The sequence below is a fragment of the Mobula birostris genome, chromosome 18 (genome assembly GCF_030028105.1).
Source record: "Mobula birostris isolate sMobBir1 chromosome 18, sMobBir1.hap1, whole genome shotgun sequence".
NCBI classification, from domain to species: Eukaryota; Metazoa; Chordata; class Chondrichthyes; order Myliobatiformes; family Myliobatidae; genus Mobula; species Mobula birostris.
This window is the reverse complement of record NC_092387.1, coordinates 11,062,592-11,076,161: the sequence shown is the minus strand read 5'-3', so window position 1 is coordinate 11,076,161 and position 13,570 is coordinate 11,062,592. Positions and strand designations below refer to the sequence as shown.

Genomic DNA, 13,570 nt, shown 5'->3' with positions numbered 1-13,570 from the left:
CGTCGGCTGCCCATTCCACGCACTTACCACTCTCTGTGTAAAAAACTTAACCCTGACATCTCCTCTGTACCTACTTCCAAACACCTTAAAACTATGCCCTCTTGTGCTAGCCATCTCGGCCCTGGTAAAAAGCCTCTGACTATCCACGCGATCAATGCCTCTCATCATCTTATACAACTCTATCAGGTCACCTCTCATCCTCCGTCGCTCCAAGGAGAAAAGGCTGAGTTCACTCAACCTATTCTTATAAGGCATGTTCCCCAATCCAGGCAACATTCTTGTAAATCTCCTATGCACCCTTTCTATAGTTTCCATGTCTTTCCTGCAGTGAGGTGACCAGATCTGAGCACAGTACTCCAAGTGGGGGTCTGACCAGGGTCCTATATAGCTGCAACATTATCTCTCGGCTCTTAAACTCAATCCCATGATTGATGAAGGCTAATGCACCATATGCCTTCTTAACCACAGAGTCAATCTGCGCAGCTGCTTTGAGTGTCCTATGGACCCGGACCCCAAGATCCCTCTGATCCTCCACACTGCCAATAGTCTTACCATTAATAATATATTCTGCCATCATATTTGACCTACCAAAATGGTTGAACTCCATCTGCCACTTCTCAGCCCAGTTTTGCATTCTATCGATGTTCTGCTGTAACCTCTGACAGCCCTCCACACTATCCACAGCACGTCCAACCGTTGTGTCATCAGCAAATTTACTAACCCATCCCTCCACTTCCTCATTCTGGTCATTTATAAAAATCACAAAGAGAAGGGGTCCCAGAACAGATCCCTGAGGCATACCACTAGTCACTGACCTCCATGCAGAATATGATCTGTCTACAACTATTCATTGCCTTCTGTGGGCAAGTCAATTCTGGATCCACAAAGCAAGGTCCCCTTGGATCCTATGTCTCCTTACTTTCTCAGTAAGCCTTGCATGGGGTACCTTACCAAATGCCTTGCTGAAATCCATATGCACTACATCTATGGCTCTACCTTCATCATCGTGTTTAGTCACATCCTCAAAAAATTCAATCAGGCTCGTAAGGCACGACTTGCCTTTGACAAAGCCATGCTGACTACTCCTAATCATATTATGCCTCTCCAAATGTTCATAAGTCCTGCCTCTCAGGATCTTCTCCATCAACTTAGCAACCACTGAAGTAAGACTCACTGGTCTATAATTTCCTGGGCTATCTCTACTCCCTTTCTTGAATAAGGGAACAACATCTGCAAACCTCCAATCCTCCAGAACCTCCCCCGTCCTCATTGGTGATGCAAAGATCATTGCCAGAAGCTCAGCAATCTCCTCCTTCGCCTCCCACAGTAGCCTCATCTTGTCCGGTCCTGGAGACTTATCTAACTTGATGCTTTCAAAAGCTCCAGCACATCCTCTTTCTTAAAGTCTATGTGCTCAAGCTTTTCAATCCACGGTAAATCATCCCTACAATTGCCAAAATCCTCTTCTGTAGTGAATACTGAAGCAAAGTATTCATTAAGTACCTCAGCTATCTCCTCCGGTTTCATACACACTTTTCCACTGTCACACTTGATTGGTCCTATTCTCTCATGTCTTATCCTCTTGCTCTTCACATGCTTGTAGAAAGCTTTGGGGTTTTCTTTAATCCTACTCACCAAGGCCTTCTCATGGCCCCTTCTGGAACTCCTAATTTCATTCTTAAGTTCCTTCCTGCTAGCCTTATAATCTTCTAGATCTCTATCACTACCTAGTTTTTTGAACCTTTCGTAAGCTCTTCTTTTCTTCTTGACTAGATTTACAACAGCCTTTGTAAACCACGGTTCCTGTACCCTACTGTACTTTCCCTGTCTCATTGGAACATACTTATGCAGCACGCCACGCAAATATCCCCTGAACATTTGCCACATTTCTGCTGTACATTTCCCTGAGAACATCTGTTCCCAATTTATGCTTCCAGGTTCCTGCCTGATAGCTTCATATTTCCCCTGCTCCATTTAAACACTTTCCTAACTTGTCTGTTCCTATTCCTCTCCAATGCCTTGGTAAAGGAGATAGAATTGTGATCACTAACTCCAAAATGCTCTCTTACTGAGAGACCCGACACCTGACCAGGTTCATTTCCCAATACAAGATCAAGTACAGCCTCTCCTCTTGTAGATTTATATACATATTGTGTCAGGAAACCTTCTTGCATTTCATTTGTTCCCACCTGCCTATACCTGCTTTTGGCTCTTAACCAGGGCCTCAATATCTCTTGAAAACCAAGGTTCCCTATGCCTGTTATCTTTACTTTTTATTCTGACAGGGACATACAAGCTTTGTACTCTCAAAATGTCATTTTTGAAGGCCTCCCACTTACCAAGTACAGAAAACAGCCTGTCCCAATCCACATTTCCAGGTCATTTCTGGTATCATCAAAACTGGCCTTTCTCTAATTGAGAATCTCAACCCGTGGACCAGATCTATCGTTCTGCATATTTACTTTGATACTAATGGCACTGTGGTCACTAGATGCAAAGTGTTCCCCTACACAAACTTCTCTCACCTGTCCTACCTCATTCCCTAATAACAGATCCAATATTGCATGCTGTCTCTTTGGGACTTCTATGTACTGATTAAGGAAACTTTCCTGAACACATTTGATAAACTCTGTGCCATCTAGTCCTTTTACTGTATGCGATTCCCAATCAATATGTGGAAAGTTTAAAAATCACCTATTATAATAACCTTATGTTTTTTGAAACAGTCTGCAGTCTCTGTACAAATTTGTTCCTAAATCCCTGGGACTATTGGGTGTCTGTAATATATCCCCACTAACACAGAACATAGAACATAGAAAACCTACAGCACAATACAGGCTCTTCGGCCCACAAAGCAGCGCCGAACCTGTCCTTACCTTAGAAATTACCTAGTGTTACCCATAGCCCTCTATTCTTAGGCTCTGTGTACCTGTCCAGGAGTCTCTTAAAAGACCCTGTTGTATCCGTCTCCACCACCATCGCCAGCAGCCCATTCAAAGCACTCACCACTCTCTGTGTAAAAAACTTACCCCGAAATCTCCTCTGTACCTACTTCCAAGCACCTTAAGACTGTGCCCTCTCATGCTAGCCATATCAGCCCTGCGAAAAAGCCTCTGACTATCCAGACGATCAATGCCTCTCATGTCATACCTTTCTTATTTCTCAGTTTCACCCATAACACCTCACTAAACGAGTTCTCCAGACTGTTCTAACAGGGTACAGCTGTGACATTTTCCCTGACTAGTAATACCATCCCTCCTCCTTTAATCCCTCCCACTCTGTCATGTCTAAAACAACGTAACCCTGGAATATTGATCTGCTGGTCCGGCCTCTCCTGCAACCAAGTCTCACTAATGGCCACAACGTCATAATTCCGGGTGTTGATCCATGCCCTGAACTCACCCACCTTTCCTATGATAGTTTGTGCATTGAAATGTGTATTCTTGATGTTACTTTTGGCATGTTCTTCTGGATTCCTCACGGCTTGATAGTCTGACTGTAATGACGCAGGGATTGTAATGTCTGTCCACAAGAATCTACTCAGTCTGTTGCATTCAGCTCATCTAAAGTGATGGAGATGGTGCTCAGTGACAAAGGAACTTTGTCCCCACTGTGTGGTGGTCACTTCTGCAGCCGCATCTGCTACACATTAGGAGATTAGGTACTGCAAGATTATTGCTTGTGTTGTATTATTCACTACCTACCACAAACCAAGTCTGGCAGTGATGCATATTCCCTAGTCCATGCTAGTTTGTTTTCTTTTGAATTACTTTAATTGTTTGAAGTTACAAAGCATAATATTCCCTTAGTGACAGACTCAGGGGACAATCTGTGCCCTTCCTACTCGCAAGTATTTCTTCAGCTTAAGCATGATGGTTGCTGGTAATCAAGTTATGTTATTCCCCAGGAGTCAGTGCTCAAATCAATCCTTTGTTTTCATACCTTGAACTGACTTGGATATGGTAAAACCGATAAAAATTGCAAGTTTGTCAGTTATATCAAATCTGGGGGAAGGGAGTTGTTGCAGTGTGACAGACAAATAGTAGCCACAGGTCGAGGAGGAGCAGGATAACTGGGCTAGTAGCAGAGGGAAATGAATACAATGAAGTAATGCAGCAATAATGCATAATTGAAGTAATGCAGCAGCAATGCCTAATAAAGTCATGCATTTTGGAAGAAGGGATTGGGATTTGGCAGCATGAGGAAAATTACAAGGCTCTGGAGGGAAAATCAGGAGAGTCAGGTTAGCTCCTTAAAAGGGCCAGCACAAGAATGAGAGACAGGATGGCCTCTTTCTCTGCTGTCATAATTTATGCACAGAGCTTGAGTCAGGAGATCAAGAAGGTTGAGATGGCAGATAATTGACCTGGCGTGACTGGGAAATAGGAAGGGACAAGAAGAGAGGGAGGGAATGAGAGAGAAAACAAATGGTCAAAAGTGAAACAAATACTTTAAAAGGCAGAAAACAAAACATTTATTATTTAATTAAAATAGTATTTGCAAATAAATTCACTTTGTTTCAACAGTGATCTTGCAGCTTTTGTAGGGCGAGTCCTTTCAGTAAAATTGTGCAGAAGTATTTAAAAGCAGATAGTTTTCATGTAGAGGTCTTCTTGGATGGAGAAGCAATCTCCTTCACCTCTATTTTCAACAGTGCACCTCACAGTGTCTGTGTTCTGATCATCCTCAGTACATGTAGAGATGCCGTATTGCTACAGTGGCTTTAATTCGGACGCTCCTCACTGGATCAGACAGCAGAGCACATATCTTTTTGCAAGCGGAATCTGCGGAGAACTGCAGAGCAAACCCCGCTGCTGCGTGGTACATGAGAAATCCTATCAACGTGACAGCGTTTTCTCTGATCTCCGGTCGGGGATTCGTGAAGAAGGCAGTACAACTCAGTATGTAGCAAATTGCCCTGTCGGGCAAATCTTCACTGATGTGCCTGCACACTTTGCTCAAGTATACCTCATAGTCCAGTGTGGCGGCCTCCGGTGAGAGCTCTTGAAAGATTTTACTTAGGTTGTCTGACTCGGTGACTGGACCCATCAGCTTCAGCACTGACTTGCAGGCACTGACCACCTCAGGGCTCTCGTCGCTGAGGTGCAGCAACAAGCTGATCAGGGTTGGATGAAGGTGTTCTGCCAGCGCAGGGTTCCTCTCACCGCTCCCAAATTGCACTAGTTTCCCAAGAACTTTGAATGCAGAGGCTCTCATTTTTTCATGTTCATTTTCCAATAAAGGCTCAATTGTAAGAGCTACGTCAATCAGAATGGAGTCTTCAAAATGCTCTTGCTGTGAATCTAGGACCTTGAAAATGCTTGCCATGGCCTCAATTGCCATGAGATGATTGGATTTCCAGTACTTGTGTATCACCGCAACGAATACAGGTAACAACTTGCGGGAGTATTTTGCTATGTTTTGGGCTGCTCCTGTCGCAGTATTTCCTAAACCCCTTATCGCGAGTCCCTGAATAGTGGGAGAAGTGTCAATCAAACTCCGGAGTAAGCTTCCCACCAGGGTGTCTGCAAGTGATAAGTCCAATACCACTGCATGATTTAAAAGCTCAGCAAAAAATGCAACCGCAGCAATCCTCTGGCTCTCCTGAATATTAGCAAGGAAAGGAATGAGCTGCTCCACAATAGCGATGAGGTGAGGGGCGGCACACACTGACATCGTGCGGGCCAGCAGCATAATCCCCTCATGGTGCCTCCCCGGACTCTTCATCAGGTCCCAGCCGTTCCCTGCTGTAATGTAGGCATTGTCGCACTTCACGCTTCTCAGGATAGCTTGAAGTATTTCAACAGCATAATTGCAAATATCTGTGCTTGCAGATTCATCCGATGAGGTGAAGGATTTCTCTTGTTTTGGAATTCTCAGAAAATTCCTGGGGCACAACTGGACACTGGAACTGAAGTAAAGCAGAATAACACAGAAGAGCTGGGGAAACAGAATGTTTATTGTGCTCTTGGACCCGGGACAGCATATCATTGCATGAAGGGCATGAACAACAGCTAATGGCTGATGCCTGGTGAACACCATTTCATGAAGCAGAGATTCACTGTTGTCATCATACATCAGCTTTAAGTTATTGAGAAGGTACTTAATGGATGTCACGGCTAGTGCATTATCAGTCAGTAAGGATCTCCATATATCAACCATATGTGTCTGAAATGGAATTTGGTATTTGAGGAGATGGGGCAAAACCATTGGCACATTTTGTGAAGCTAGAATGGAAATAGAATATGTCACAAAGTGTGCTATTTGTGGCTGTGTAATCAACTGCAGTTGACGGTACAGAACTTTGATTATTCCTGGAATGTCAGTAAGGATGGTTCCACATTTCCTAATGAGGACATTTATGACAACAGAAGCCACGAAGGAACTATTCAATTGCTCGTCAGTAAGTCCTTCAGAAACAGTCAGCAGTAGTGTATTTACTTGATCATGGGGCACACAGTTGGACAGGACTGTTCCAAGATCTATATATACCTGATAGAGTGTCTCAAAATTGGCGTGCTTTAGTCCATTCTTAATGGTCTTCAGTTGTTCCACTTCATTATATTTGTGGTCCATATGAAACCCTTCAAACTGTAGCTGCAAGTGAAGCAGTATATACAGACAGTCAATGGCCATCTCCCTTACAGTAACTGATGGATCCGAGCATCGAACCACTATATATCCAGTAATAGCCACAAAATTCTGGGACGGAACTTTATCATTAATGACACCCGTATCCAGGTAATATGTCAGGAGATGCAAAGTGATCATCAAGGAATTTTCTCGTTCATAGTTCTTCCTGGATTCTATCCAAACTATCAGGAATTTAAAGAGATATTGAAGACCATTGGGTGACAAATCCAGAAGTAGAAGTTGCTTCAGGAGATCCTCCAGAGATACCAGTGTTTCTTTGTAAATCTCCTGCCTCTTAATCTTATCTCTGCTTTCACTACCCTCCAAAGGTGGCAAGCTGAAAATACTGTTCAGGCATGACTTAACCAAGTCACCATGACTATTTAATACAGAAAAAGGTTCTACCATTAAAAGGCAGGCACATGCATCCATAGCAGTCTTTCGAACATAAGTTGTCATTGAGTCAGTGGGCTCAGCCTTGATGAACTCTTGCATGTAGGCCAGTAGCTCCATTTTTCTGGTCATCTTGTAGGCAGTTTGCCCTTCCATGTGCTGGAATGCTCTGGCTATAAGTGTGATAGCCTTTATCAGACTTAACTTCATTGTTGAGTCTTTGACATGAATTTTCATTCCCAAAAGTTTTATGTTGAAGTGGTTCAATACGTTCTGTAAAATATCTGCCTCTATTCTAGGCAAAATAATCTCCTTGGGACAATGTTGGATTAAATATCCGTAGCACAAAATAAGTGTACTTTTCACATTCATTATTTCAAGACTGCCTTGGTCCTTCATGATCTGATAGAAACTTGCAGTTTTCTTAAAAATATTCAGTTTTGAACAATTTTTCAATATAGCCAGGGTTATATCTAAGTGAGTTTGGGCACAGTAGCCAATTCCAGTAGCTACACCTTCTCTTTCTAAATCTTTGTCATGTTCAACAATTTGCAACATCACTTGCAGTTTTTTCCTTACCACTTCCTGGCTCTGCGTCAGCTGCAGCACTATCCCAAGGCACTTGAACAGAAACCCCTTCTGCTGCGGAGAACATTGGCATCTGTGGATCTGCTTTGTCACCACCTCACTCAGCTGGATAATCCAGACTTCATCTTCTATCTCCCCCAGGGTCTGGGACAAAACCTGAAGTAGTTTCTGTTCCCATTGATATTGGAGCAGATCGTCCTCTGAAATTTCCTGCAAATAACGAACCAAATTTGGAAGTTCTTTGTCCCACACTCTCACAGCCGCTGGGTGAATATTAATGCCCAGGACCCATAGTAGGGACAGAGCAGGAGCACCTCGATGTCCACCCTCATACGGGGAAGATGACACGGCCAACAACCGAATCAGTAAAGCCTGGCGGTTTGGAAGATTGGTGTGTTCTTCATAATTTAAAACAAACTCAGTTTCCTCAGCTTGCTGTTTTTTGCTCCCAAGATACGCCAAGGAACTACAGACTGCAGCCAAAGCGTTAGTGTACTTTGCTGGGATAACAAACTCCAATAGCAATGGCCAGAGAATATTGTCAATCATTAATGTTGTAGTCAATTTTCCCAGTAATCTTTCATAGAGGTTCATTAATTCTCCGTCTGTCACCATACTGTTGCGCCCCTTTGAGCTTTGCTTGGACTCATGACATCGCTTGTCCTCTCCTGTGGGAAGTGCACATTGTTCAATTATAAATCGGATCACCTCCACTCCTCCTTCCAGTTCCAGGTAATTGCGACTGGCCATTGTATATATTAGCTTGCTGAGAAAACCCTTCACCTCGTTGTTGTTTCTTAAAACAGGCAGTGTCATGCTGTTCATAATCTGACTCTTGTGCCCGTCCATGTAAGAAGGAACAGTATCGATCAGGTAGTTCAACACAGCCAAAGTTCCCAGCTGAGTTTGCTCATTGGGGATTTCCAGCTGTGGCAGAAGGAACCCTATTATTTCTTCTGCAAAAGCTGAAGTTAGAACCTGAAAGCAACAAAGGATCTTATCCTGAAGACTTTCTGACAAGGGGTTGGGGGTTCGATCCATTGTAATGCAGATTTGACGATGTAACGTGATGAAGAGGGTCTCCAGGTGGGGCAGCAGCATCTTGCTGTTCCTTTCCAGGGCAGTAAACAGTATTCCACAGAGGACCTTAGTGAGGGAGATATCACTGTACGACTTTTGGTACAAGGACAGGAGGGTTGGAATTAAATTGGGCAACTCATTCTCTATTTTGTCACTGGGAAGCAGATAAACAATCTGGCCTATTGCTTTCACTACCCCTATGGTCATCTTAGGGTCACTGGAGTTCAACCAGGAGTGGAAAAGAATATCATAAGCACGGGAAAGCTCGCTGACATACATCTTCCTCATTGGCAGGTTAGGATCTGAAGCGTAAAAGAAAATGCTCCTGCTTATATAGCCCAAGGCATAGCAGATGACCCACTGCATTCTTCGACATGTTTCCACATGCACTAAATTGAGGATACTTTCCAACACTGGCTTCAACAAAGGGACCACAGCGTGCACATTTTCAGAACACAAGTTTGCCAGCGTTAAGATGGCATAGAAATAAGTTGGGGTCTGTTGTTGAATCATTGATTGCAGTTCCATGAAGACTTCATTTGGGAAACTGGAGCCCAGAGCTAGCAAAAGTTTACTTGCTGTCTCTCTGTGAGCATCGTTTATGCTTATTTTGGATATTTCCACCAAAGCCATTACAATTAGTTTTTTGAATAGTGGGCGGCTTAAGTGCCCAGCGTTGCCCTTCACAATTAGTATAATACTCTTCAGTATTGTTGTGCGCTGTAACAAGGGCAAATTCTGGTGCTCCATAAGAAACTTGTGAAGGAATTGGAGAACCCTTTTGCGTTTGGTCTGCCCCAGTTCTTGCAGGGTCTCAAGCAATCTCAGCCTAACCAGATCACTGCTATCAGGAGACAGGCTCAGAACTGCATTCATCCATGCTTCCACTTTCATAGTCACGCCTTTGTATAATTCACACTCACAACAAAGCCAGTAGAGCACGTTTCCCCACTCTTGATGTGATGCTTTCTCAATTCCTCGGATCCTTGCAAACAATAACTACTGAGACCAAGAACAAGAGATCTGAGAAATCTTTCTTTGTGCTTCAAAGGTCCAGATTCATTGTAAAGTTTTCAATCTGGTACAGTCACAACACATTACATTTGTTTAGAGACACTCTGAAAAATTAAAATGATCCTTTTGGATTCCCCAGTTGCCATTTATTCACCACGCAATTGTTATTCAATTACTTAATTATTTTATCATCCTTTTGTTAATGTTATTGTATCTTCTTCAATTTAATATTTAACATGTTGAGATGAACTTACCCATGATTACTTTTAGATTTAACTCATTTGGCAGGGATTCTACAGTGAGTGTTGTAGAGGGAGTCTTGATGTAAGCAAGCTCTTGTAGGCCCCAGCAGAGTTTAGAAATGTGGATGTGGTTTGATGCTCCAACTCAACCTGAGTGCTCCTCTCAGCTTGTTAGCTTTTCATCAAGAGTTTCTATTCTGGTAGTTCTGAACCACTTTGATGTTTTGAAAAACGTTGTTGATTATGTTGAAAGATTTTGATTTTAGAATTGCAGTCTACCAACTCAGTCCAGCATTGTGAAGTTGCCTTTGCAAAGAACCCTCAACATTATCCAACGGCAGGTTTTTGCTGCCATCACCAACTCATTGTGATGTCAACCGTCACATGACCTCTCTGGTGATGACCTCATTACTTAATGCCCGGGCCATTTAGAAATCATTTGTAAAATATTTTGAAAACTACTTGTGAAATAGAATGAAAGACATTGTTTTTGAGGCATTTGAAAAATGCAGCAATGTTTTACGAGTTACTTGTCTAAGAATGGAGAATTGAATTCCAAGGTATATCTGTGTAAATTATTAGAGGATGAGTTGCCTTTCTTCTAATAAATTTTGTATTTATCTTTAAAAAAGATATTGGGAAGCTTTTCTAAATAAAATATCTCAAAGTCTCTTAGTCCCTCTATTTCTACCTCCTCTATGAGGTGAGACAGGATAAATTCAAAGGAGATGGGTGGGCAAGATTTTTACAGAGAGAATTTTGAATGCCTGGAATGCTCTGCCAGGGGTGGTGGTGGGGACAAATATGAAAAGGAAATTGAAAGACTCTTAGATAGATATGCAAATATGCAGAGAATAGAGAGATATGGACATCATGCAGACAGAAATTATTTTCGATAGGCATTTAATTATCTGTTGAATTAGTTCAGCATGACATAGTGTGGCAAAGGGCCTGTTCCTGTGCTGTATGTTCTATCAGTAGCAATATTTTTCTTATTAAGTTATCTGTCAGCTAAATAACACAAGCTAAGGGATCTCAATAGACACAGGCCAAGCAAATATGCCAAATCTGGCATGAGCTCTCAGCTCATGACAAAACAATGACATAGATACGAGAACAAGATTCCCAGATGACACGTTACCTACTGGGTGCCAGGGTCCTGGATACGTCAGATTGAGTCCTCAGCATTCTTAAGTGGGAGGGCGAACAGCCAGAAGCTGTAGTTCACGTAGGTACTGATGACATGGGTAGGACGAGTGACGAGGTTCTGCATAGGAAATTGGGGGAGCTACCGGTTAAGTTACAGGGCAATTCATCCAGTGTTGTGATCTCAGGATTGCTACCCGTGCCACGCGCTAGTGAAACCAGAATTAGGAAGATTATACAGTTTAACACATGGCTAAGGGATTGGTGTAGGAGGGAGGGCATAAGATTTTTGGATCATTGGGCTCTCTTCAAGGGAAGGTGGGACCTGTACCGAAGGGACAGTTTGCTCCTGAGCTGGAGAGGGACTAATATCCTAGTGGGAGGGTTTGTTAATGCTGCACGGTGGGGTTTAAACTAGAGTTGCAGGGGAATGCAGAGTGCCAGAACAGTTAGTGGAGACTTGTGGAGACAGATGTTAGTAAGACCTCAGAAAAAGATAGGAATCAAAAGGTTGAGCATGGTGCAACTAGTCTCTTAAACTGCGTATATTTCAATGCTGAAGATGAGGTAGCTGGTTTACAAATAGAAGCTGTTGATAGGGAAAAATTGCAGTCAGCAGGATGAGTTGCAATGTAAAAAGGCAGACAAAATCAAAAAGGGTGAATACAGGACAGAAAGATTTATATTTGAAACCGCGCAGTATACGGAATAAGGTAGATGAACTTGTAGCACAGTTACCGATTGGCAGGTATGATATTGTAGGTGTCACTGAATCATGGCTGAAAGAAGATAATAGCCGGGAGCTTAATGTCCAAAGATACACATTTCGTTGAAAAGACAGGCAGGAAGTCAAAGGGGTTGGTGTTGCTTTTTGGTAAAAAATGAACTCAGATCATTAGAAAGAGGTAACATAGGGTTGTAAGATGTTGAATTCTTGTGAATAGAGCTTAGGAACTGCAAGGGTAAAAAGACCCTGCTGGGAGTTATATACAGACCCCCTCAAACAGTAGTGAGGATGTGGCCTACAAATTACAAAGGGAGGTAGAAAATGCATGCCAAAAAGGCAAAGTTACGATAGTCATGGGGGATTTCAATATGCAGGTAGATTTGGAAAATCAGGTTGTTGTTGATTCCAGGAGGGGAATTTCTAAAGAATGTCTATGAGAAAGCTTTTTTAAGCAGCTCATGGATGAGCCCACTAGGGGATCAGCTATTCTGGATCGGATGTTGTGCAATGAAACAGAATTAATTTGAGAGCTTAAGGTAAAAGAACCCTTAGGAGAGGGTGATCATAACATGATAAAATTCACCCTGAATTTTGAGAAGGAGAAGCTAAAGTCAGATGTATCAGTATTACAGTGGAGTAAAGAGAATTACAGAGGCATGAGTTATAAAATTTTCTGTCTGTATGAAGGAAGAGCAACAATATGGTCGTCTATGCATCAGAACTAAGCATAGACTTTGGAACACAGAACAGTAGAGCAGAGAGACAAGCCTTTCAGCTTAAAATATTGTGCCTGACTACTGTAATTGATTTAGTAATTAAAGGTCTAACTAAATTAGTCCACTATGTCCATTCTTTATTTTTTACACATAAGACCAAAGATATTTGGCCCATCGGGTCTGCTCCACCATTTCATCATGGCTGATCCAATTTTCCTCTCATCCCCATTCTCGTGCCTTCTCCCTGTATCCCTTCATGCGCTGACCAATCCAGGATCTATCAACCTCTATCTTAAATCCATGCTCCATCCATGAACATCATCAGAAGCTCAGGATGACCATGGTGGAAAGAGTGTGGACTAGGTAACCAATTTTCAGAGCACGTGAACTGTAAGACCATAAGACATAGGAGCAGAATTTGGCCATTTGACACATTGAGTCTGCTCCGCCACTTCATCATGGCTGATTCATTTTTCTTTTCAGTCCCAATCTCCTGCATTTGCCACCCAGTATCCCTCCATGCCCGGACCAATCAAGAATCTATCAACCTCTGCCTGAAATTTCATAAAGACTTGGCCTCCACAGCTGCCTGTGGCAATGAAATCCACAGATTCACCACCATCTGGCTAAAGAAATTCCTCCTCATCTCTGTTCGAAAAGAACGCCCCTTTATTCTGAAGCTGTATCCTCTGGTCTTAGACTCTCCCACCATGGGAAACATCCTCTTCACATCCACTCTATCAAGGCCTTTCACCATTCAATAGGTTTCAATTACATCACCCCTCATTCTTCTGAATTCTAGTGAATACAGGCCCAGAGCCATCAAACGCTCTTCATATGACAAGCCATTCAAACCTGGAATAATTTTCAGGAACTTTCTTTGCATCCCCTCCAGTTTCAACACATCTTTTCTCAGATTAGGGGCCTAAAACTGCTCTCAGTACTCCAGGTGAGGCCTCAGCAGGGTTTTGTGAAGCCCTAACGTTACATTCACGTACCTAAGAGCCTCTTGAATGCTTCTATCACAGTTG

At 42.7% G+C, this 13,570-nt stretch overlaps 1 protein-coding gene across 1 annotated transcript; it reads right to left on the bottom strand.

The window, feature by feature from the left end:
• Positions 1 to 4,686: 4,686 nt before the first annotated feature.
• On the bottom strand, positions 4,687 to 9,588 carry LOC140212243 (maestro heat-like repeat-containing protein family member 1). The gene has a single exon (XM_072282965.1). It carries the CDS (start codon positions 9,586 to 9,588, stop codon positions 4,687 to 4,689), a length of 4,902 nt encoding a protein of 1,633 aa, XP_072139066.1.
• Positions 9,589 to 13,570: the final 3,982 nt, after the last annotated feature.